Genomic DNA, 26,585 nt, shown 5'->3' with positions numbered 1-26,585 from the left:
CTGAAACACCCTTAACTTGTAGTGAGGTTTTTTTTTTTGTTGTTGTTGTTGTTGTTTTTTTGTTTTTTTTTTTTAAACCCAGTTATGCTATGTGAATGATTTGGTTTTAATCCCAGGTGTGGGATAAGAGGCTGCTTCACACCAGGTGATTATGATTTGCCTTGTACATTAGAGGGGCATGATTTTTGCCAGTTACAGGGAGTTTGATTCTAGGGACTCTGGAGAGACCCCAGAGAGGGCCTGAGGACACTGCTGCTCCCAGTTGACAATGTTGCTGTTTGTCAAGAAGTTGGAAATATCCTGACAATAAAGATCGGACTTGACCCAAGGAACTCAGTGCCCCTATCAGTAGTAAGTAGCCTAAGGAGGTCCGTGCCCCCTTCCCCTCTAGCCATCTTTCTCTCCTACCTACTGTTTGGGAGGTTGAAAGGGATTAGGGTACAGTAAGGATGAAAGGGAGTAAGAGATACAAGAACCCCGTAAAATAGTTTTTAAAAAAGCCAACACTCATTCCAGCCTCAAAGTTTTATTATCAACTGTGCACATTCGAGTTCACATCCCATGGTGTACAGCTTATAACACGGACAGTGAGAGACGGCAGGGGCTGCGTGAGCCATTTGGTGAAATGGTCTTGCTCAGAACCCACAGTCCTGGGCAAGCAGGGGCCTAAGAGATCCCAGGTTCCACACCTCAGCATTGAGCAAATGCACACAGAGTCCTTGTGCATACGGAACTACTGAACGCAAACAAATACAGGGTCTCCAGTTTCTAAAAAAAAAAAAAAAGTCTGCTTTTGTTACCTGTCCAGGGAAGAAGAGACCCACTTGCCAAACATGTGAGGTGAGAGGCATAACCCTGCTCATCAGTAAGGTGCACGTGTCTGTGTACACAGTAGTGGTGGGGCTGACCAAGGTACGTGTGTTCACATAGGATACACCTAGGCCCAACTCAGACCTAGTATTTGACTCTGCCATTCTCCATTGGTACAAAGACAAACCCTGAGCTGAATACGAGGACACAGATCAGAAGGACCTGGTCCTAGGGATGCTGGCTGAGCCAGACATGCAGGGTGGCCACCAAAGGTTCCTGTCCATGCTGGCCCTTAGGAGCCTGGCAGTGACTAACTCTGTAGTGTGAACTCATAGGTGTTGGTCTCCCAGCAGGAGGTGTCTTTGTCCAGCATGCTTCGTTCTGTGAAGGTCACATGGCCATCTGCATCCACAAGGATGATGGTGTTGGTTCTGAAAGAAAGCATCCTTTAGCCCCAGCCCCACTTTGCAGAGCCATGGCTGGGACAGGACATGAGGCAGGAAGGGTGCTCACAGCCAGGGCCTGAGCTAGCCTCTCAGCTTTGGCATCAGGTGGGGTCTTATGTGTGAGCTCCTGCCCTTCAGAAGGGTGGGCACACAGGAAAAGATCAGCTCATAGCTGCCATCCAGCATGTAAACCACAGCTTTGAAAAAGCAGTGCCAGGGCATCTGCCAACCGATTATCTGTCAGCAGAAACATTCCAAATGCCATCTCTTGCTTCCTTGAACAGGTGGGGCAGCCAGAAACCCCACCTAGAACACAATGGCAGCTTCGGGAGGCCAGAGCTCTGACCCACCTGACTTATGCATGGGCACCTTACCTATAGGATCTGATCAACCTACAGTTAAGTCTGAAGAGAGACTCTGAAATGCACTGAATGAGCGGCGGTGCCTTGCCGTGGCCAGCTGTGTGGTAGGGAATACCAAAGGGAAGGGAATGTGCCCGGGAGTCCCAACCCTGATCACCTGGTGCCATAGGTGGCAGAGCGGACACACACAGCTGCATACTTGCTCAGTATTGGCTGAATATACTCCTGGCCCTGGTCCTCAATGGCTGGGTCTGGCAGCTGTCTAGAAGAACAGAGGACCAGAGAAACTATGAGTCCCTACTGCCTGTCTGTAGCTTGTGTATATGGGGACTCCTATATGCCATGCTAGCTGCCTGAGATTCCTGAGGAGACCTACGGGGGGAGGAACCATAGGTTGATTTATAACTTGTCTACTTGGCTCCTCCTACTCTGTCACCCTTCTACTCCAACACTGAGCCTAGGCATCCAGATGGCACATACACTCTCTATTGTGTCTTAATCGTGTCCTGTGGGCATCTCTCCACACACAAGAGCCCCCTGAAAGCCTGAGGCTCACCAACCAGCACAACTTATACCATGACTATAGCTATCGATAAGAAAAGCCAGAGACATAACAGGCCTGCTCACGTGATTGAGGACGATGGGGGCACATGGCTGAGGCCCTCCAAGAAGAAATCTGATGCTGAGGCTGGGGAACAATGCTATGGTTCAAGGTCCATAGTATGGGGGAGGTGGGCGTGCACAGGGGTGAAGGCAGTCTTCACCTTGTGGAGGATGGCAGCATGGTGGGGGGCGGGGCTGCTGAGAGACTGCAAGGTGAGCAAGATGGAGGGACACTGGGTCATCTGGGCAGAGAGTGACCAGGCTTAGATGAGAACGGGAAGATGCATGGGGCTGTGAAGGGATAAACACTGGCACGGGAGACACCAGGACTCTTGGCTCCAATGGCTAAGGCCCAAGGGGAGAGTCTGAGGGTACCCCATGAAGAAGGCCATGGGCATAAAAGAGGGGGTGGGGTTGGGGTTGGGGTGGGGTGGGGGAGGGTCTCTTCCTTCGAGGGACAGGTATGTCTGCCTATCACTTAGCTTCAAGGTCGCTGAAGACAGGGCACAGCAAACAATGTCAAACCCTAGGCTTATTCTGACTGGCTTCTGGATCCTCTGGCTCTTCTACCTAAGATTTGCTGAGCAGCTAGAACCTTCTAGAATATAACACTGGCCCTCCTTGTAAAGAGGGAGGCCAGAGGGCTGGAGAGATGGCTCAGCGGTTAAGAGCACCCGACTGCTCTTCCAGAGGTCCTGAGTTCAATTCCCAGCAACCACATGGTGGCTCACAACCATCTGTAAAGAGATCCGATGCCCTCTTCTGGTGTATCTGAAGACAGCTACAGTGTACTTATATATAATAAATGAATAAATCTTAAAAAAAAAAAAAAAAAAAAAGAGGGACGCCAGACCTCAGAGATCACCAAGTCTCCCAGAGCACAGGCCCCTGGCTTTACCATCTCTTATTATCCAGGGCCCCACCAGAAACCCTGACTGCTTCCCCAAGAGGGACAGGCTTGAGTCCTTTGGAGGTGGAGAAACGTGTCAGGTAGGGCATTTTCCTACACTTGACGAGCTATCCTGCTTGCTGTCACAGACCTTGAAGGTAGCAGAGCCTGCCTTCTTCCCTGCTCTAAACCAGTCTGGCTGCCCCAGAGGGACTTGCTCACTTACGCCTCCTCATTGTTGAGGACTTCTAGGAGCTGGGTGACAAGAATGTCCTTAGGGAGTGACTCGCTCCGCTCCACTGCTTCCGTGAAGAGTTGCTTGCCAAAGCACAGCTTCTTCCAGGGCGTCTCCAGCAGGGCATTGCTTAGCCCATAGGTTCCTATAGGGAGAAGGTCAGCCTGGCCATGCAGAGGCCACAGGTGGCTGGGGCAGATGGCTTACAGTCAAGCATCCCAAACAAGGTACCAGTAGAAGCCAATTCTGATTGAGAATTCCGGCTGAGAACCTAGATCATCACTCTGGCTCTGCTGGAGCCCCCCAAGGAGACTCGGTCAACCCTAATGGCACTGCTTTTTCCTTCTGGACTAGTTTGGCAGACCACTCCATAATGGAGCTGGTGATTCACAAAGAATGGAGTCGGACTTGACCTCACACCCAATGCGAAAATTACCTCAAGGTCAGCAAGATGGGCTCTCAGTGAATACAGGCACCTGCCACCAAGCCTGATGACCTGAGTTCAAGCTCTGGGATCTACTTGGTAGGAGGAGAGAACTGACTCCTGCAAGTTTGTCCTCTGACCTCCACATGCACACTGAGGCATGGGCACACAGGCATGTACGTGCACACACAAATGCACGACAAAGAAACATTTGAGGCAAGTTTGTTTACATGAATTCTATCTCCAAAACCCCCTTTTGGACCAAAGGGGGTGGCATGTATCTATAATCCCAGAACTCAGGAGGTTGAGGCAAGATTTGGCAGGTTTGAGTCAGCCTACATAGCAAGACTCAGGTCAGCCTGGGCTAGAGTGAGACTGTGTCCCAAAGTGAGCACACGTGCTAGCACATGCACATGCACATGCACATGCACACACACAGTAAATAACATTTTTAAAAGAAAAAGCCTCACAACCCAGTGAGCAGTGATTTATTAGGCAAGACATCACAGCATATCAACAAGATAAGTGGGACCGCTTATAAATTTAAAGTTATGCATTTAAAAAAACGTGCCTGGGCTGGAGAGACAGCTCAGTGGTTAAGAGCACTGGCTGCTCTTCCAGGGGTCCTGAGTTCAGTTCCCAGCAACCTCATGGTGGCTCACAACCATCTGTAATGGGATCTGATGCCCCCTTCTGGTGTGTCTGAAGACAGCAATGGTGTACTCACACACACGAAATGGATAAACAAATCTTTTAAAAGAAATGTGCCAAAACGTTAAATAAAACATAAAATGAGAGAGGATTTCTGCAAGTTAGATATCTGATGAGACTTGTAGGTTATAGAGAGAACTTTTACAAGACTAAAAGAGAACAAAACAGATGGACAGACCACACCTGTAACTCCAGCATTCAGAAGGAGGCAGTGGAGTCAGGAGCTCAATGCCATCTGTGGATATACCGAGTTTGAGTCTGTCTAGCCTGAGATACAGGAACCTCTAACCCCTCCCCATAAGAAGGGGAGGTGGCGGTAATGACGTCAAAGGTGGCGAGCACTAACCAGTACCTCAGGCTGGGGAGGTGGCTCAGTAAATACATATAGTATATTATGTGCTCGGCATGTTAAAAGGCCTGGGTCTCATCTCTACAGCCCTCTCCCTAAAGAGAGAGACCAGCAAGTCTTGGTGGGAGCTCAGGAGACAGGGATTTTTGCAAACTGTTGGCACAAGGGTAGAATGGTGCAGATGCTCTGACAAACCACGTGGGAGTTCCTCGAAAGCCCTGAATGGATTGAGATGTATGGGCCAGTGAGATGGCTCTGGGGTAAAGGCACTTTAAAACATCAAGGTAAGTGAGCCAAGGGCTGGAGAGATGGCTCAGCGGTTAAGAGCACTGACTGCTCTTCCAGAGGTCATGAGTTCAATTCCCAGCAACCACATGGTGGCTCACAACCATCTGTAATGGGATCTGATGCCCTCTTCTGGTGTGTCTGAAGACAGCTACAGTGTACTTACATAAAACAAATATTAAAAAAAAAAAAGATAAGTGAGTCAAGTTACAGAGGTCAGCATCCTCCACCCAAATGATAATGACCAGAACGCATAAACCCCACTGGACAGGAGATGAGCAGGAGCAGGTGCACATGGGTCTGGGGGTTTGGGGCAGACGTTGAGAAAAATTGGAATTACCTAGAGCTCCCTATGTAGAACACACTGGCCTCTAACTCACAGATCCGCCTGCCTCTGCCCGAGTGCTGGGATTAAAGATGTGCACAACATGCCCTACTCACATCAGTTCTTCATTTTACTAATGTATTTGGTTTATTGAGTTAGAGTCTCAGTATGTAACATTTGCTGGCCTGAAACTCAAATGTATAAACCAGGTTGGCCTGGAATTCATAGAGGATCACCTGCCTCTGCTTCCCTGAGTGCTGAGATTTAAAGGTCACGTTTGAATATTAAGGGAGTCCATTCTGACCTCTGTGATCCCTCTGCCTCAGCCTCCCGAATACCACCACTCCCAGCTTATCTAGTGCTGGGGTTATAGGCTTGTGTCACCATAGCTGACGTGTGACAGACTTTACACGCACAGCGTGTAAGAGTCATGTTTCAGTTATGGTTTGTTTTTTTTTTTTTTTTTTTTTTTTGAGACAGCGTCGTTCTGTAACACAGGCTGGCTTGGCATTCACTATGTAGTTGGTGCTGAATTTGAATTCAGAGCAACTGGCCTGCTTAAAAGCAGAGGTCTGGGGCTGGGGATTTAGCTCAGTGGTAGAGCGCTTGCCTAGCAAGCACAAGGCCCTGGGTTCGGTCCCCAGCTCCGAAAAAAAAAAAAAAAAAGCAGAGGTCTGAGTGTTTACTAGGAGTGTATTAGTGGGTGTAAGAGCGTAGGTTCACTTCTCAACATTAGAAAAAGGGAAGTGGATAAAGATCAAGTCGGGTAAGCTCAGGAGTAAATCATGATGCAGGTGGGAAAGAAATTCTACTAGAAAATAAGCTCGTGTCGGGGAGTCTCCTGCTCTGAGAACAGCGGGCCTCCTGTCCCAGCTTCCAGCTGCTCTCCCAGAGGCCTCTGGGCCACTGGGGAAAAAAAGGTCTCTGAGGCAAACAGAGTGGCAAGGACCTGGTTAAAGATGAACCCAAACGACTGCCTACACTCAGGACTTCAAGGCACCAGCTTGCTCTTAGGGGTGCTACTGGACCTGTTCTGGGGCTTGCACAAGACAGGAAGCACATACAGCACCAAGGGCACTGAGGGTACTATAGGCAGAGTGCCCACAGCTGGCAGAGAGCCCCTTGTGAGGTGCGTAGGAGAGCTAAGTGGGATGGACTAAAACCCATGCTTTGGTGTGGGCTGCTGGTTCTAGGATCTCAACAGCCCATCCCATCCTGGCCTGGACATAACCCAGCAAATGGGGAGGGGTCTGGAGCCCCTTGGCCCGCCTGGGACTCAAACATCCCCAGTCTTGAAATGATATGAGCCAATAGCTCAGTTGTAGGCACCCAAGTCAATATCCAAGGCCCACAGACCCAAGATGTTACCAGCAAGGACTGTCCATAGGCTGTGAACAGAGAAAGCAGCTGGCCCCAGGTTAGTTTACGATGCTGTGCTGGACCCCAATAATGCTGTTTCCCAGGGGTCTTGCTCTTACCACATAGTATTTCCAACATAGGAGCAGTCCCTACCCTGTCTAGACACCAAAGCAGGCTCACCTGGTGTCAAGACAATAGGCTCAGGCTCCCCCCGGTTTCCATAGTAGCAAACAACATCTCCTTTTGCTGTGCTGTGAATAGAAGCCAAAAATCAGAGAAAGTCAGATGGGAGTCATAAGCACCAGCACTGCCCAGTAACCTTATGGCTCTGCCTCTACCCTGGGCTAGTGACTAGCACAAAGACAGTGGCCGACCTTAGCCTAGCCTCAGGGCCTGAGAGACACCAAGCACTGCCCAGCCCTACAGGTACACTCGTGGCTCACTATGGAACCAGTGAGGAGGAGGGAAGACTTCCTCATACTTCTATGGCAAGGATATGTTGTGATAGCTGCACTGTGGTGGTCTGAATGTGCTTGGCCCAGGGAGTGGCACTGTTATGAGGTGTGGCCTTGTTGGAGGAAGTGTGTCACTGTGGGGGTGGGATGTTGTCACCACTCCCTTAATCTGTTTATCTCCTTGAACACAGGATTTAGCTCCACTGCACTTCCTGGTGCCCCTTTGATACTTGAACCATACATTTTGTATTTTTCTTTATAAGTTTGCTACACTTGATCAAAATGCTGTCTGGGAGAGTAAGCCAGAGGACAAAGTCTAAACTTGGCTGAGACTTCCTTTGTCAGTGCAAGTAATCTAACAGGGAGTGGAACTAGCCCATGAGAATGAAGATTTTTTTTGGTGCTGAATTGTGCTGCAGTCAACAAGACAGAAAGGAGTTGGCGATCTGAGGAGTGCTTTGACATCAGGCATGGAGACGTAGAGTTTGGAGTTTGCCCAGCTGACTTTTGTCCTTGCTTTTGTCCAGTGTTTTCTCACTGTGACATTTGGAATGGTAATGTATATCCTGTGATGTTGGAGGTATGTGATCTGATTTATTTTGACTTTATAGGAAATTACAGTTAAGAGACTGCACAGGGGGTTGGGGATTTAGCTCAGTGGTAGAGCGCTTGCCTAGCAAGCGCAAGGCCCTGGGTTCGGTCCCCAGCTCTGAAAAAAAAAAAAAAAAAAAGAGTGAGAGAGACTGCACGGGTCTCAGAAGAGACTCTGAGCTCATTGCCGAGACCGCCATAGACTACGGGGACTTTTGAAGTTGGACTAAATGTAGTTTGCATTATGCTATGGCTAGGTATGGCCCCCAAAAGACCCATGTGTTTGAACAGTCCTGTGGGGGCCAAGGATAAGTTGGGCCTTAGAAGTAAGTCTGAATACCTCTTGAATGGATGAACACAGGTGTGGTGGCTTTGGTTACTGAGACCATTCCTCCTGTTCCACATGGACACCCTGGACACCAGGCATGACTTGCCCCCAGACTCAGCAGCCATAGTCTGGGTTCATATTCCTTTGTATTCTTCCTCACCCGAGTCCTTGAAACTTTCTTAAGATGTTTAGGTAATACATTTTGGAGATCTTGTTGGGGGTGGGGGGCTGTTCTGTTTTGTTGTTCTTTTTATTTTTATTTTTTTGTGTTAGGACCCATGGTATTGAGTATTTATATTGGGGTCCCTGTTATCCTTGCTTTGGACAGACAGGGGAAAGGCCAGTCCTGGGGACAACAACTATGACCAGGACAAATCTCTCTGGGTTGTAGGCCTTGGTTTCTTCTTGTTGTTTTTGTTGTTGTTTTTAAGGATTTGTTATTTTTGATTATGTGTGTATGGGTGCCTGTGGACGCCAGACACTAGGATTCCCTGGAGCTAGAGTTGCAGGAGCCATGTGATGTGGGTTCTGGGAACTGAGCTCTGGTCCTCTGCAAAAGCCGTATGCACTCTTAGCCACTGAGCCATCTCTGTGGCACAGGACTTAGTAGCTTGTTTGGAGACAGGTCTCACTGTTTGGTCCTAGCTGGCCTGTCTCGCTCTATGCTTTACGTAGACCAACTGTCTCTGAATCAAGTGCTGGGATTAAAGGGGTGCTTCATCATGGCCAGCTTAGAATCTTGGTTTCTCAGTACCCAAGTGATATCCTGCAGCCTCAGCCATTGAAACAGCAGCCTGACTTGCAGGAATGCTCTTTAGCTGTCCTCTGACCCTGCAGGGTCAACTGCAAGGAAGGCTACTCAGATTTCCAGAGGCCCAACTGCCACTGTCCATCTGCTCAGATCAGAGAGTGGCCTGGTTCCCAGCTGTCGGACGCAGCTAGTGAATTCCTGTCCCATGCTCTGGCTTCTTGGGGTTGGATCAAACATGGAGCTACTATGGAAAAAGCATACACAGCTCCATGTTTGGAAAGAAGGGCAAGGATAGGTTTATGGTCTCTAGGAACCCCCAAAGGGAGAAGGGAGGATGGCACCGTGCCGTTCCAGTTCCCACTCTGGGCCTTCTTCCTGTGCCCACTGCCCCTCACTCAGCTTCCCCACTGAGTCAGTCTACCCATGAAGTCCAGGAGTGACAGAGGGCACAGCAAAAACAATGGATGTTCAGGAAACACTGAGCCTCGGGCCCATCTATGGATTCCCCAACCCTCTGGTAGGAGACAGCTCAGGACAGACATCTGGATATAGACTGACAGCAGCCTCCCCTCAGGAGGAAACCCATACATAGCACAGCATTCACTGACATCAGGGAGATAAGGACATTTACCTCCCTGAAAGGTTAAGCATAAACTTGTGTTCCTACAGCCACATCACCAAGAGAGAACCACCCGGGAGTTCAAAGGCCTGGTGAGGACAGACTATTTGTGGTGAAGCATCCCCATGGGAGGGGTAATGCCCAGTTGCAACCACCCCAAGCCACAGGCTCTTCAGTCTCAGCACCGCCAGTTCCCACTGCGACTCTCGCTCATATAGCAAACCAGTGATCTTTACACTGTCTCAAGGAGCCCTGAGCGTCACTCTCTACTGTCACTCACTGGGTCTGAGGCAGCCTAGGCCCTCAGATGCTTACCAAACACCCCTTAATCGAGGTCCTGGGAAAGGGAACCAAGCTGACTGGGACAGGGAGCAGTAGCGAAGTATTTAAAGACCTAGTTACCAAAGCAAACCCACCTTAGGTCAGCTGCTATGAGGTTAAAGCCGTTGTATAGGTGCCCCTCTGTAGAGACCTTCTTCAGGTAGGACAGGCTGTCCATGTCACTGGTCAGAAAGTGAGACACAAGTTCACCTGTGGACAGTGCACACATCAATGGCCAAGACAGCACACAGAAATTCCTGCCTCAGGGAAGACTGAAGTAGGGCCTCTGGGGAGGAGGATATAGGAGGAGGGGTTTCACTGGGACTCCAACATCTGCAGTCAGCCATACTTTGATAACTGATTATGGAGAATGGTTTTAAAAATACTTTCTAGGCCTGGGGTGGGGGGTGGTGCATGCCTCTGATCTCACAACTTGGGAGGTAGAGGCAGGTGGATCTCTGAATTGAGGCCAGCCTGGTCTACACAGGAAGTCCCAGGACAGCCAAGGCTATACAGAGAAACCCTGTCTAGAGGGAAAGAAAACATGTACGTGAGAGGCAGATCTCAATAGTAAAGTCCTTGTCTAGCCTGCTTGGTATCCAGTGTTCAATCTCAACATGGTGGAATGAACAATAAATGAAAGAAAATAACGTCTGTCCACTCTACCTTCATGTGGAAATACAGCATTAAGAAAGATGAAACTCGGGGAAAGAGAAACGGCTCAGTGGTTCTTCTTCCAGAGGTCCTGAGTTCAATTCTTTTTTTTTTTTAAGATTTATTCATTTATTATATATAAGTACACTGTAGCTGTCTTCAGATACACCAGAAGAAGGCATCGGATCTCTTTACAGATGGTTGTGAGCCACCATGTGGTTGCTGGGAATTGAACTCAGGACCTCTGGAAGAGTAGTCGGGTGCTCTTAACCACTGAGCCATCTCTCCAGCCCCTGAGTTCAATTCTAAGTACCCCTATGGCAGCTTACAAAGGTCTATAATGGGATCCAATACCCTCGAATGCAGGTATATATGTACTAATATACATAAAATACATACATACATGACTAAATTTCTTTTTTTTTATAGATTTATTTATTTGTTTTATGTGAGTACACCATGGCTATCCTCAGACACACCAGAAGAGGGCATCGGATTCCATTACAGATGGTTGTGGGCCACCATGTGGTTGCTGGGAATTGAACTCATGACCTCTGGAAGAGCAGTCAGTGTTCTTAACCGCTGAGCTATCTCTCTAGCCCATAAATAAATCTCTTTAAGAAAATAAAAAGAAAGCTGAAACTTAACAGGCAGGGGACAATGATATGTGGTCGGGGAGTCACAACCATAAAGGACAATGGTATAATCACATTGGCAATACTTGGGCATCTCTTTTTCTTGTCACTGTTGTGAAAGGGATGGAGGGTGTGGGGGGCCACCAGCAGAAACCCTGGCAGGGTGCCTTTCTTTCTTCCCCCTTCCCCGTTGTACCTATGCACTTCCATTACTCTGCCAGCCCTGCCTTAGCTCCTCCCCAGTGTGTCTTGGCTTTACCCTACCTAGGTCCCACCTGATCCCAGCGATCCCATACCTCTGCCGCGGGCGTCTGGCTCTTGCCGGGGCTGTAGGTAGTTGGTGAGTGCCCCCAGCTTCCCGCGTGTGCTGATGCCCAGCCATGTTCCTCCTGCCTTGCCTTCTTCCATGTCGAGCCCTAGAGCAGAAGACAGAATTACCAGCAGCCGAGTCACTGTGATGGGCCCCACTGGTACCTCTTGCCCAGTCCTCAAGAGGCATGTTCCACAGCTCTGCCGGAACACACAGTTCTTCATAGGGTAGATGCTGCTGCCACTAGGCCCTACACCAGGTTGTCCAGGCCCAGTGAGCCATAGGAAAGGAGCTGGGAGGTATGGCCCAGGGATGTGCATGTGTGAGAGAGACCTTAGACAACAGGAGGTGTCCTAGCCAGACAATTAGGCCACTGCACTCAAGTCTGAGTAAAAGGAGTCATTAAGATGTCATATGAGGCTTTCCAGTTTCCGTCTGAGCCTGGAGCTGGCCCTGTGCCAAAGCTCTTGGTACCCAAGTCCTGCCAGGAGAGAGCTGGTCTCCCAGGAGACCACACAGGCTTATAGGAGGGTCAAGCCACAGTCAGAGACACCAAGACCAGCTAACACCAGAGATAACCAGATGGTGAGGGGTAACTGCAAGAACCTAAGCAACAGAAACCAAGGCCACGTGGCATCATCAGAATCCAGTTCTCCCACCACAGCAAGTCCTGGATACCCCAACACACCGGAAAAGCAAGATTCTGATTTAAAATCGCATCTCATGATGTTGTTAGAAAACTTTAAGGACATAAATAACTCACTTAAAGAAATACAGGACAATATAGGTAAAGCCCTTAAAGAAGAAACACAAAAATCCCTTTAAAAAATTACAGGAAAACACAAACAGGTGAAGGAACTGAACAAAACCCATCTAGGATCTAAAAATGGAAAAAGAAACAATAAGGAAATCACAAGGGGAGACAACCCTGGAGATAGAAAACCTAGAAAAGAGATCAGGAGTCACAGATGCAAGCATCTCCAACAGAACACAAGAGACAGAAGAGAGAATCTCAGGGGCAGAAGATACCATAGAAAACATAGACACAATAGTCAAAATACAAAATGCAAAAAGCTCCTAACATAAAACATCCAGGAAATCCAGGACACAATGAGAAGATCAAACCTAAGGATAATAGGTATAGAAGAGAGCGAATTCCCAACTTAAAGGACCATTCAATATCTTCAACAAAATTATAGAAGAAAACTTCCCTAACCTAAAGAAAAAGATGTCCATTAACATACGAGAAGCCTGAAGAACTCCACATAGATTGGACCAGAAAAGAAAATCCTACCGTCACATAATAATCAAAACACCAAATGCACAAAACAAAGAAAGAATATTAAAAGCAGTAAAGGGAAAAGGTCAAGTAACATATAAAGGCAGACCTATCAGAATTACACCAGACTTCTCACCAGAGACTATGAAATCCAGAAGATCCTGGACAGATGTCATACAGAACCTAAGAGAACACAAATGCCAGCCCAAGTTACTTACTGTATCCAGCAAAACTCTCAATTAACATAGATGGAGAAACCAAGATATTCCATGACAAAACCAAATTTATACACTATCTTTCCACAACTCCAGCCCTACAAAGGATAATAGGTGGAAAACTTTAACACAAGGAGGGAAACTGCACCCTAGAAAAAATAAGAAAGTAATCTTCTTTCAACAAACCCAAAAGAAGACAGCCACACAAACATAATTCCACCTCTAACAACAAAAATAATAGGAAAAAACAATCATTGGTCCCTAATATCTCTCAAAATCAATAGACTCAATTCCCCAATAAAAAGACACAGACTAACAGACTGGATACGTAAAGAGGACTCAGCATTTTGCTGCATACAGGAAACACACACCTCAGTGACAAAGAGAGGCGCTAACTCAGAGTAAAAGGCTGGGAAAATTTTTTCCAAGCAAATGGTCCCAAAAAACAAGCTGGAGTAGTCATTCTAATATTGAATAAAATAGACTTTCAACCAAAAGTTATCGAGAAAGATGGGGAAGGACACTTCATATTCAAAGAAAAAATCCACCAGTATGAACTTTCAATCCGGAATATCTATGCTCCAAATGCAAGGGCACCCACATTAATAAAAGAAACCTTACTAAACCTTACTAAAGTTCAAAGGACACATTGCACTTCACACAATAATAGTGGGAGATTTCAACAACCCACTCTCATCAATGAACAGATCATGGAAACAGAAATTAAACAAAGACACAGTAAAACTAACAGAAGTTATAAACCAAATGGATTTAACAGATATCTATAGAACATTTCATTCTAAAACAAAAAGAATATATTTTTTTCTCAAAACCTCATGGTACCTTCTCCAAATTGACCATATAATTGGTCACAAAACAGGCCTCAACAGATACAAGAAGATAGAAATAATCCCATGTATCCTATCAGATCACCATGGACTAAAGCCGGTCTTCAATAACAACAAAAACAACAGAAAGTCCACATACACACGGAAGCTGAACAATGCTCTACTCAATGACAACTTGGTCAAGGAAGAAGTAAAGAAGAAATTAAAGACTTTTTAGAATGTAATGAAAATGAAGGTACAACATAGCCAAACCTATGGGACACAATGAAAGCTGTGCTAAGAGGAAAAGAAAATTCATAGCTCTGAGTGCCTCCAAAAGAAACTGGAGAGAACATACATTAGCAGCTTGGCAGCACACCTGAAAGCTCTAGAACAAAAAGAAGCAAATACACCCAGGAGGAGAAGAAGGCAGGAAATAATCAAACTCAGGGCTGAAATCAACCAAGTAGAAACAAAAAGAACTATACAAAGAATCAACAAAACCAGGAGCTGTTTCTTTAAGGAAATAAACAAGATAGATAAACCCTTAGCCAGACTAACCAGAGGGCACAGAGACAGTATCTAAATTAACAAAATCAGAAATGAAAAAGGAGACAAACAACAGAAACTGAGGAAATTAAAAAAATCATCACATCCTACTACAAAAGCCTATACTCAACAAAACTGGAAAATCTCAATGAAATGGACAATTTTCTAGATAGATATTAAGTATCAAAATTAAATCAGGATCAGATAAACCATCTAAAGAGTCCCATAACCCTTAAAGAAATAGAAGAAGTCATTAAAAGTCCCCCAACCAAGAAAAGCCCAGGATCACATGGATTTAGTGCAGAATTCTATCAGACCTTCAAAGAAGACTTAATACCAATACTCTTCAAACCATTCCACAAAATAGAAACAGAAGGAGCACTACCTAATTTGTTCTATGAAGCCACAATTACGCTTATACCTAAACCACAGAAAGACCCAACAAAGAAAGAGAACTTCAAACCAAATTCTCTATGGATATTCAAAATATCCCATAAGATTCTCACAAACCAAATCTAAAAACACATCAAAATGATCATCCATCATGATTAAGTAGGCTTCATCCCAGGGATGCAGGGATGGTTCAATATAGGGAAACCTATCAACATAATCGACTATATAAACAGACTCAAAGAAAAAAAAAACCACATGATCATCTCGTTAGATGCTTAGAAAATATTTGATAAAATTCAACATCCCTTCATGGTAAAGGTCATGGTAAAAATCAGGAATTCAAGACTCATACCTAAACATAGTAAAAGTCATATACAGCAAACCAGTCTCCAACATCAACTAAATGGACAGAAACTTGAAGCAATTCCACCAAAATCAGGGACAAGGTTGCCCACTCTCTCCCTATCTATTCAATATAGTACTCAAAGTAAGAAGTCAAAATATCACTATTTACAGATGATATGATAGCATACTTAAGTGACCCCAAAAATTCCACCCTCTGGGAAGGTGATAAACACTCCTACAGCTGATAAACAACTTCAGCAAAGTAGCTGGATATAAAATTAACTCAAGGGCTGGAGAGATGGCTCAGTGGTTAAGAGCACTGACTGCTCTTCCAGAGGTCCTGAGTTCAAATCCCAGCAACCACATGGTGGCTCACAGCCATCTGTAATGGGATCTGATGCCCTCTTCTGGTGTGTCTGAAGACAGCTACAGTGTACGCATATACATTAAATAAATAAATCTTTAAAAAATAATAAAATAAAATTAACTCAAACACATTAAGTAGCCTTCCTCTACTCAAAAAATAAACAGGCTGAGAGAAAAATTAGGGAAATGACACCCTTCACAATAGAATACCTCGGTGTTACCCTAACCAACTAACTGAAAGATCTGTATGACAAGAACTTCAAGTCTAAAGAAATTGAAGAAGATCTCAGAAGATGGAAAGACCTCCCATGCTCATGGATTGGCAGGATTAATATAGTAAAAATGGCCATCTTGCTGAAAGTAATCTACAGATTCAATGTAATCCCCATCAAAATTCCAACTCAATTCTTCACAGAGTTAGAAAGAGCAATTCTCAAATTCTCAAATTTGGAAGAACAAAAAACCCAGGATAGCAAAAATTATTCTCAACAATAAAAGAACCTCTAGGGAAATCACCATCCCTAACCACCATCTGTATTACAGAGCAATAGTGATAAAAAACTGTATGGTATTGATACAGAGACAGGCAGGTAGATCAGTGGAATAGAAGACCGTGAAATGAACCCATACACCTATGGTCACTGGATCTTTGACAAAGGGGCTAAAACCATCCAGTGGGAAAAAAGACAGCATTTTCAACAAATGGTGCTGGTTCAACTGGAGGTCAGCATGTAGAAGAATGCAAATTGATCCATTCTTATTGCCATGTACAAAGCTCAAGTCCAAGTGGATCAAGGACCTCCACATAAAACCAGATACACTGAAAACTAATAGAAGAAAAAGTAGGGAAGAGCCTTGAACACATGGGCACAGGGGAAATTTTCCTGAACAGAACACCAATGGCTCTAAGATCAAGAATCGACAAAATGAGACTTCATAAAATTGCAAAGCTTCAGTAAGGCAAAGGACACTGTCATTAGGACCAAACTTGGGAAAAGATCTTTACCACCTACATCCAATAGAGAGCTAATATCCAGTATATACAAAGAACTTAAAAAGTTAGATTCCAGAGAATCAAATAACCGTATTAAAAATGAGGTACAAAGCTAAACAAAGAATTCTCAACTGAGGAATATCGAATGGCCATTAGCCTGGGGCTCTGGGTAAGTACCAAGGAAGGCTGCAGCAGGACACCCTCAGCTCTAGTGGGCTGGCTTCTCATCTGCCTAACCGGCCTTAAAGCAAAGAGCAAACTGTCTCTTAACAATTGGTTCACATCTAAAAAAGTTATGATAATGGAATATTTCTAAGAACACAAGAGAGATGCTTAATTCTGGGGCTGGCCAAGTCCCCCCTAAACCATTTATGGCTACTCATGCATTCTGCACTTGCATGTGGAAGCAGGGCCATTACCAGCCCTGTTTGGTGGCTGCCACCTCACAGTGGACCACAGCAAAGAGCTGCTCAGCACGTGTGGAGACGCACTTACCACTGAGGATCTCGCTGTTGTTCTCCCAGAAGTCTGCCAACTTGGACGGCCTGTGGTAGGATTCATCTCTGTTGGCTGCCAGGATGAGCCTAGGAGAAGAAAGTTCAAGGGAAGCCATGTGCTGGGGACTGCTGCATGTGATCCACCATGGAGCCTGCAGCCTCTCGTTTAACATCAAATCTACAACAGCAGCAACATGAATGGGAACCCCACCATAAATCCACAGGAGCTCTAGGCAGCTTGGGGGAAGCCAGAGGGCCCCTGCTCAGGAGACAGGCTGGTGCTGGGAAGAGATGGGAGAAAGTATGAGGCTGGGTATAAAGAAAATGAGGGAGGCATGGGAGGGGTTTGTGGGAATGGAGAGGGTTGAAGGATGTCACAAACTCAGAGCTGAGAATTCTAGTAAAATGAATATTCACTGTCAAGACTGCTGACATCGGGCAGGTACTTGAGGTGATTCAGCAGGGCTGGGGATTTAGCTCAGTGGTAGAGCGCTTGCCTAGGAAGCGCAAGGCCCTGGGTTCAATCCCCAGCTGGGGGGGGGGGGGGGGAGAACCTGAACTGCTCTTCCAGAAGACCAGAATTCAGTTCCCAGAACACACACTAGGAAGCTCACAATTGTCCCAGCTCCAGGAAACTCCACATATCTGGTATCTGTGGGCACCTGTACTTTTGTAAATAATTTAAAATAATAATTTTATTTTATAAAATTAAATTATAAATATAAATAATTTAAAATAATAATTAAAATAAATCTTCTTAAAAGATTGCCTACAGGGTTGGGGATTTAGCTCAGTGGTAGAGCGCTTGCCTAGCAAGCGCAAGGTCCTGGGTTCGGTCCCCAGCTCCGAAAAAAAGAAGAAGAAAAAAAAAAGATTGCCTACATAAAGACAATGTTCTTTTTATACAGATTTCTTTTCAAATAAGAATGTTAGATCAGGACTGGAAAGATGGCTCAGTGGTTAAGAGCATCGACTGCTCTTCCAGAGGTCCTGAGTTCAATCCCCAGCAACCACATGGTGGCTCACAACCATCTGTAATGGGATTCGATGCCCTCTTCTGGTGTGTCTGAAGACAGCTACAGTGTACTCATAGACATAAAATAAATATATCTTTTTTTTTTTTTTGGTTCTTTTTTTCGGAGCTGGGGACCGAACCCAGGGCCTTGCGCTTCCTAGGCAAGCGCTCTACCACTGAGCTAAATCCCTAACCCCAAAATAAATATATCTTAAAAAAAAGTGTCAGATCAGCAATGAACTACGTGTTAAGGCCCATGGGCGTGGTCTTAGTACTTTACCCAGATGTTAATGAAGTTTGCTGAGAACGTCACAAATAAAACTGAAATCTGTTTACAGTAAAAGTAACTTCACCCTCCCTGTCACCCATGTGATCTTTACTTTGTCAACTACTCTGACCCAGTGCCCCTGAGGAGCCACTGTATGAGTTCTACAATCCTGGAGACACTTTTTCGGGAGGCATGGAATCTACATGCACCTCTGAGATGTACCTTCAGAAGGACCAAACTCTCATACACTGCAGACACTGAAGTACGCCTCTCCGGGAAAGCCCACCTTTGCCCCTGGGTGTGTCTTATCTCATACCTGTGTTAAAATCTCTTCTCAATAAACCCCAGCTTTGCTTCATACTGAGTCACTCTGAGATTTTTTTCCCCCAGTGGTGAAGTCAAGCCTAGAGAGGCAGAGGCAGAGGGGCAAATACAAGCAGATCTCTGAGTCCCAGGCCAGACAGGGCTACCCAATGAAACCTCCATCTAAATTTAAAAAGAAAGAAGAAGAACCACACTATCACACTTTACTATCTTACCTGAGTGAATGTCTTCCAGGCTGCTGCAGGAGGCAGCATGGAAGAATGGAGGTGCATCTCTGGTCTCTGCCTGATCTACTAGGTCTTGTGGGACAGCCTCATTCCATCTCATACCCCAAAAGTGTCAGCCCAGTAAAGGATTCCTCACAGTATTACCAAGCACACAGGGGTCAAGCTGGGGTGGGGCACTTTCCTCCTACCGATTTGCCTGTCCACTGCAAACCCCCTAGCACACCTAGAACTTCCATCAAAAGGAGCTTGAGGACACACTGGACGCCAGTAGCACCTGGGGCATGGGGATCCTCTGGGAGACTACCCTACCTTGTTTGTAGAATAGCTCTACAAACCAGAACCGTCTGGTTCTCCTGTAGAAGCCTCACCACGTCCAGACTGCCCTACCCCCCTTGTCCCAGTTATCGCTTCCAGGAGAGTCATCTAGGGTAGGGAGAGGTCATCACTGTCCTTGATAAAGACACAGACACTCAGAACAACTCTGGACCTTCAACAAACGAGTTCGGTGCTGCCCCCTTTGGGGTAGGGATGTTCCCTGTGTTGTCAGCAATGCCAGCGTTCACAAGGGCACATTTTTGAGCCCAGCCTGCAGGGGCTAGGAGGAAGAAACCATAGCACCCAAGGCATGGGCTGCAGTGAAGATGCATGGACTGGGCTAAGAGACCCCATTTTCCCAGGGGTGGGGTCAGCTTCTTCCCGGCCATGCTCAAGGTTTTTGCTCAAGTACTAGTGTTCCCTCTCTATTCTTGTGTCCCAGACTCTGGAAAATGAATTAGTTGGGGAACAGTGGAACCAGGCAGTCCCTGCTGGTAACTTGTGTTCTCAACAAGCAGTGCCCTGAGAGCCAGGCCAGGACCATGGCCCCAGGAACTGACTCTGACGTAACTCTATTAAATGAAACGTGAAACAAATAAATAAGGGGGGGGGTGACAAAAGCTGCCTAAGCAGAGTCCTATCTATCCTAGGTGTTCAGCTCCTTGTTTTTGAACTTTGTACATGGGCACCATTATGTCAAGGCATCGCCTGCATGCAGCCCACAAGGCCAGATCAAGAACTGGAGTTACAGGTGGCTGTGAACCGCCATGTGGGTGCTGAGACTCAAACCTGAGTGCTCTGGAAGGACGGCCACTGCTTTAGCTGCCGAGCCACCTCTCCAGTCCCTCAACGACATATTTTAAAGCAGGAAATGTGTGTGCCTAGTTATTCAAGAACACTACATGCTGATGGCTTGCAGAGATTCTGTAATTTAGGGATGTACTGAGAGATAAGTGCTCACCTCAAATCCTAGGTGAGAGCGGAAACGACTCTCGGCTAACACATGGAGGGACTGTAGTGCCTATGAAGGTCCGTCTGTGCTCTGAGTTCAAGTTTCCAGCACCCTTATAATTGGCACATGGTGGCCTGTCTGCAATTCCAGTCCTTGGAGCAAACTGACCATGGGCTGCCTCTAAGGCAAGTTCTGGATTCTATTGAGAAACCCTGTCTCGGTGAATAAAGCAGACAGTGATTGAACAGGGCTTGCAAAATGAGCCTCAGGCTTCCACATGCATGTGTGCAAACACATGCACACAAGAGTGCCTACAGACATGCAAGCACGCCACATGCTCATGAAACACATCTTTAATTAGAATGCATCATTTTTAGCTTTGTGCATGGGAGAGAAAGAAACACTAACATTTCCCCAGGAAATGAGGGGACATGCTTGCATCTAAATTTATAAAGAATGCAAGTTTCACCAGATCATGGCTCTTTGGGTGAATAGATGTGCTACACTGACTCACTGTGGTTATTGATCAATCTTGTCAAAGCTGTTTATATGAAATACTCTTACAGACAACCTAATCAGTTAGAGACTTTGAGGTAAACGCAACTACCGCCATAGTGATAAGCACTACTTATACGTTTGACCTGACCTATTCCCGTAGAAGGCATTATGCTACCTAGGTTAAACTAAGGTCCTGGGGTCAATAATTGCTTTATTGTATTTTCTTTCACAGTGTTAAGGACTGGAGCTAATTCTCTACTACTGAGTTTTATGTACCTTAAGCCCCACGAATTTCAAGCATCTTTTCCAGTTTTATATTTTTTGATTCTGACCTGGGAGACTTTAGGGTGTTTGTACTGATCTTTAGGGGTTGTGGTTTGGGGGAATCTCGGCAGGGATCTACAGCACTGCCCACTTGTCCTCTTAGTGAACAAGTCAGAAGGCTGCTTGGCTGTGCCGATGGTGACGGCTGGGGGCTGCAGCCTGCCACCGTTACTGGACATCCCTGCAGCTGGAATGGAAGTAGTTACTGAAGTGAGCTTTGCCCACAGAGTTGGAAAAATATGGTTTGTTTTTATTCTGTTTCCCAGGGCTGATTTAGTGAGATCATCTTCATCTCCGTCAGAAACACAGACCTGTATGTTGATAGCTGAGCGCCCGACTCTCGCCCCATCGCAGATCACCATATGCTGGTGGCTTCGACAGTAGCAGTTTATTGTCTTAGTAGCTGGGGAGGCTGGAAGTCTAAGAGCATGGATCTTCCACCGAGGTCCCTGACTTCTATCTCTCTGATGATAGCAGCCTCTTTCTGTGTGTCTGTATTCTTGTCTCTTCTCAGGATACTCGGCATATCGAATCAAGGCAGGCCCACCCCTGTAACTTCATTTTACCTTAATCACTTCTTTGAAGTTCTACCTCTAAAGAGGGTTGTATTCTGATATACTGGCAGTCAGAATTTTTATTTATTTTTTATTTTTTGGTTTTTTGATATAGCGTCACTCTGTACCTCTTGCTGTCCTAGAACTCAGAGACAGCCACCTTGCTCTGGCTCTGCTGTGCTGAGATTAAAAGCCTGCACCACTACACCCAGCAGCAGTTAGAATTTTTTTTTTATATTTTCTGATTTTTAAAAACGATTTTATTTATTTTATGTATGAGTACACTGTTGCTGTCTTCAGACACGCCAGAAGAGGGCATCAGATCCCATTACAGATGGTTGTGAGCCAACATGTGGTTGCTGGGAATTGAACTCTGGGCCTCTGGAAAAGCAGTCAGTGCTCTTAACCATTGGGCCGTCTCTCCAGCCCCTGTAGTTAGAATTTAAATATAAGAACCTGGACACAGTTTACCCCATAACACCCTGTGGTTGTTATGTGTCATAGTTTCTTTTTTATTGCTGTGATAAAACATCGTGGCCAAAGAAACATAAAAGAATGTGTTTAATTTGGGGCTTACAGTTTCAGAGGGTTAGAGTCCATGATGGCCAAGCCAAGGCTGGCAGGAACATTGAGAACTTACACCTTATTCCACAAGATGGAGACAGAAATGAGTTACTAGGAGTGGCTCAAGTCTTTTGAAGTCTCAAATCTCATCCCCTGTGACACACCTCTTTCAACAAGCCACGCCTCCTAATCCTTCCCAAACAGTTCCACCAACTGGGGACCAAGCATTCAAACACATTAGCCTATAGGGTCATTATCATTCAAACCACCACAGTAGCTGTAGTCAAGTACTTGTGCCCTTGGTGGTTTGACTTTATAAGAACATAGAAGACTTTTCTCCCACTTCAAATGCCATCTGCAACAGCCACAGTAAGACCTGAGGACCACGCCTGGATTTATGATCTTTTTTTTTTCCAGAGTTCATGTTGCCTGCATTGGCCTCGAATGCCTCCTGATCCTCCTGCTTGCTTCCCCACTGCTGTGAATACAGATGTGAGCCACATCTGGCTTCCAATTGGCATTTAAGGCTCAGGTCTTTTAAGCCAGCTTTTTAATTATCCTATTGTTGACTGGGTCAAGGTTAAGGGTTTCGGACTAACTAGACGTAGAGGTGATGATTTGCCGCCGTGAGGCCCAGGATTGATGAAGCAGAGGTCTGAGGTGGGTGGAGCCTGTCATATACACAGGCTTGAGTATGCCCTTGTGGGGGAGGAACAGGAGAACTTTAGCCACCCAAAGCAAGACAAAGCTTTCAGGCCATGTCTCAGGGTGTATCTGTTAACAGCTGAGCCTGGTTGAAGGCTGTGAGTATGGGGTAACCCCCAGGAACGGGGATGGCAGCGGTGTTACCTCTGTTGCTGTGTGTCTGTCCTCTTCCTCCTTCCCATCTGCCTGTCCTGCCTGAGCCCACTGTGTGACTGGGATGGCACATGTCTGCAGCCACAACACATAGGGCTTACAAAGGGCTTCACTACCTGATGTGTACGATGTACATTTACCAATTTCCTTCCTTCCTTCCTTCCTCCCTCCCTCCCTCCCTCCCTCCCTCCCTCCCTTCCTTCCTTCCTTTTTTAAAAATGTACTGTATGCATGTTCTGCTGCATGTACACCCAAATGCCAGAAGAGGGCGTCAGATCCCATTACAGAGGGTTGCGAGCCACCATGTGGTTGCTGGGAATTGAACTCAGGACCTCTGGGAGAGCTGACAGTGATCTTAACTGCTGACCCATCTATCTCGCTAGACCCCACTTGCCAATTTCTTTTAAATTTTAAATTCTTAAAATTCTAATTTTACCTGCAGGTGTTTTCAAGGAACAAAAACTATCAAGCGGGCTCTGGCCAAACCCAGGATCCACATGTCACCTAAGACTACGGAACTGTTTGCTAGGCTGTGTCACCCCAAACAGAAACACGACTTTGTCTTTGCTGGCTCTGTCTGCGTGAGCATAAGGGCCAAGGAGAGTAAGGAGGGGCCATGACACTTCCCAGCTTAGCAAGTGAAGGCTCACACCCAGCCTTTACTGCCTATGCTGTAGAGATGAAGTTCAGCTTGGTTGCTGGTACAGTTAGGTTTTAACAGAAGACGCTGGAGACACACTTGATGCTTTTACAGGTAGGAGGCTCCTGAAACCTGGGGTTCCCCTAGTCTTAGCTCCAGCAATGCACAATATAAGTGGCACCAATAGGCAGGTACCTTCGCCTAGCACATGCTCTGTGACCAATGTCATAACTTCAGGTACTTTAGAAGGTAGACTCCAGCAGGATCTAGCCGGATGATACCCGAAGAACATCTTGGCCACAAGGAGTCACAACTGTACAATCCATGAGCCCCCCCACCTTTTTTAAAAGATTTATTCATTTATTATATATAAGTACACTGTTGTTGTCTTCAGACACACCAGAAGAGGACATCGGATCCCCATTACAGATGGTTGTGAGCCACCATGTGGTTGCTGGGAATTGAACTCATGACCTCTGGAAGAGCAGTCAGTGCTCTTAACCGCTGAGCCATCTCTCCAGCCCCAGTCAGTGCTCTTAACCACTGAGCCATCTCTCCAGCCCCCCACCCCTTTTTAATTGTATATGTATGGCTGTTTTGTCTACATATATATTTGTGTATCACTGGGGTGCCCGGTGTGTGTGGAGGTCAGAAGGCTCTGGGTTCCCAGGGACTCAAGTTACATACGGTTATAAAGTGCTACGTGGGTCCTGGTAACAACCCCAGCCTTCTAGAAGAGCAGCGAGCTATCTCTCCAGTAGCCCACTGTGACATAATATGGGAGTGGCGGATAGGGCGCTGCTCTGTGTGAACAGTGTGGCAACTGCTTCTCACTTCCGTTCTTCAGGAACTCATTACTCTGTTCCGTTCTCGCCAGACAGCTCTGTGATGTGACTAGCTGTTTGTATCGTTTTCCTTGCAAGATTCCATGTGCAGAATGGACCCTGTCTCTCGTTACCCTCCTGCCAGAGCGCTAGAATCAGCTCCTGCGGCCTGATCCAACTCTGTTGCTCGTCCTCTGTAGAAGAGAAAATACTAAGTCCCTACATCCTAGTAGACTAAAACGAGGGAGTTCAGCCACTGTGCCAGGCCTGGTGGTGTCTGTCATTCTGCCAAGTGGCTCGACATGAGAACCTCACTGAAACTACTTTATTTCTGCAACGCATATTAAATGCCCCAGACAAATGTACGAGAGGGATTCCCAAGTCCATTTCCCATTCTTTCTTGTGCTCTACATGGACAAGCGAATGCTGGCATGTGCTATAGAACAGAGGGGTGCTGCCAACAAAGGGGGTGCTGCCTGATTTCACCCGCAGGGAAGCGTCCAGTTCCCATCCTTGCCTACTGTCTCCCATGTCCTTAGCCGATACTCAGTTACTCCAGGCAAAATCCATGGATGCTTCCCTCAGTCTGCCACCAGCCGGACACCTCCCCCAACCCAACCCGGCGGCTCACTGTTACCACACTCCAGTTCTTCAGATGTGACTCTAATCACAGCCCATGGAACTTCACCTCATCCCTCCGTCTCACCACACTGCGCATTAGCTCTGAGCCCTTGCTCTAGGATGGTGCTCCTTCCAGCACCCCATGCTAGGCAGCCTCTGTCCGAGACAACAGAACCATGTATAGGATGTCTCCAAGGCTCCAGAGACCAGGACTCAGGTTACTCAGAGGCTGGTCACACAGCCAGCAGGCTGCCCTGTCTCTTGCACACATGGCACCCCAGGGGTGAGGAGCAACCATGGACCCCAGGCCTGGGGCAGCACGGCAGAGGCAGAACAAGGGCGTTCGTTACCTGTACGCATTTTTGGAAACGGGACGAGGATCGAACTTAAAGAAGATGATGCACATGGGTTGCAGGGGTGGCTTTGCTCGCACGGTCACGAGGTCTGTGGGAAAAGGAGAACAATGAGCTAAGAACAGCAGTGTCAGAGGGCCTTTCTGACATCTCCGTCAGTGGGTGGGGCTCCACTGGTGAGCACTGGAAGCTTGGGAACATAACGGACATCTCCCTTCACCTGGGCCCCTCGGCATCAGCTTTTAAGTCCACCACCATGACACTCCCTTACCCTGGACGCACTACACGGCGGTGGTAAAGCGGGTGCTGGAAGGAGCAGCGGCCGCAATAGGAGCCACATGTGAAGCTGGGGTGAAAGGGTAGCAAGTCCTCTTCCCAGCAGTAGCACCAAGTCCTGCCCATGAGCCACAGAGGGAGACTCCATCCTAGCCCACGGTCCCCAAGGCCAGGCATCGGGCCCGCTCACCTAGCATGATCTGTGACCTAGCACACGCCCACCCAAAGGACCTAATGGCTCTGCATACGCACATTAGTACGCAGAAACTAGTGCCAGGCGTGTGCACACCTGGGTGCTAAGTAAACATGGACTAAGTACACAGCCCCTTGGGGCAAGGACCCCATGCTGCAGAGCCCCTGGGGCCCAGAAAGCATTCCTCTACTTTCTAATCCTGAGATCAGAGCTAATCTCTGTGCAACGACTCTGGAAAGGAGACTCGCAGAGCCCTGAAACATACACGAGAGCTAAGGCCTGCAGCTGACACCTGGGGCAGCCAAGAAACCGTTCCAGTGTTGAGGGAGCCAAGCAGTGATTGGACGGGTAGACGTGAGTTTGCTGGCGTGCCTGAGCAGGAGTGCGTGTGTCACTTTGCAGGTGTGTACCTGTATCTGTGTCTGTGTGCATTTGTCTCTGTGAGTACGTGTATATCCAGAGGAGACCACACATCACAAATGGAAGATGCCTTGGAGGTCAGGGTCACTGGTGTCCTATCTTTGGAGGCCCTGGGGTAGGTCAGGCTGTGCTCGCTCTCAGGACTGGAGGGTTTGTGTCACTGCACAAACCCTGGTCCTAGGTGGTAAGCATGCCAAGACCACCTGACTCTGGTGCCTCCCAAGAGGCAACACACGTGTAAGATGGGTCTGTGGGTCAGGCCCTTGATGGCCCTCCTTGTAAGAGGCTAGCATAATGCACCCAGAACCCAGCCTAGTCTCTTCAGTTTAGGGCACTCCTAGCTCCAGTCTCCGTGCAGCCATACAGGGCGTCACCTTAGATGAGGGCCTTCAAAGCCTCGCTGGGGCACACTAGCAGAAACCGCAGAATTGC

The 26,585-nt window shown here is 46.9% G+C and overlaps 1 protein-coding gene across 32 annotated transcripts in view; it reads right to left on the bottom strand.

Moving 5' to 3' along the window:
* Window positions 1-510: 510 nt before the first annotated feature.
* The window catches only part of Tango2 (transport and golgi organization 2 homolog), a 46,592-nt gene continuing 20,517 nt past the window's right edge, over window positions 511-26,585 (bottom strand). For 4 of the 32 annotated variants that reach the window (XM_039088504.2, XM_039088503.2, XM_039088502.2 and 1 more), the window contains exons 2-10: window positions 25,262-25,355; window positions 16,926-17,014; window positions 11,449-11,568; window positions 9,959-10,073; window positions 6,918-7,049; window positions 3,337-3,534; window positions 1,776-1,880; window positions 1,126-1,241; window positions 511-768 (exon numbers count right to left, since the gene is read on the bottom strand). In XM_039088504.2, the coding sequence (XP_038944432.1) occupies window positions 734-768; window positions 1,126-1,241; window positions 1,776-1,880; window positions 3,337-3,534; window positions 6,918-7,049; window positions 9,959-10,073; window positions 11,449-11,568; window positions 16,926-17,014; window positions 25,262-25,317 (966 nt within the window). In that variant the 5' untranslated portion in view covers window positions 25,318-25,355 and the 3' untranslated portion in view covers window positions 511-733. Of the gene's footprint in view, window positions 1,242-1,775; window positions 1,881-3,332; window positions 3,535-4,663; window positions 4,716-6,917; window positions 7,050-9,958; window positions 10,074-11,448; window positions 11,569-16,925; window positions 17,015-25,261; window positions 25,356-26,585 lie in introns of those variants that run through there. The other 28 variants (XM_039088510.2, XM_039088509.2, XM_039088513.2 and 25 more) reach the window with 19 other exon arrangements.

The sequence above is a fragment of the Rattus norvegicus genome, chromosome 11, assembly GCF_036323735.1.
Source record: "Rattus norvegicus strain BN/NHsdMcwi chromosome 11, GRCr8, whole genome shotgun sequence".
Taxonomy (NCBI): domain Eukaryota; kingdom Metazoa; phylum Chordata; class Mammalia; order Rodentia; family Muridae; genus Rattus; species Rattus norvegicus.
The sequence above is the reverse complement of the archived record's forward strand: the minus strand, read 5'-3'. Positions and strand labels throughout refer to the sequence as shown.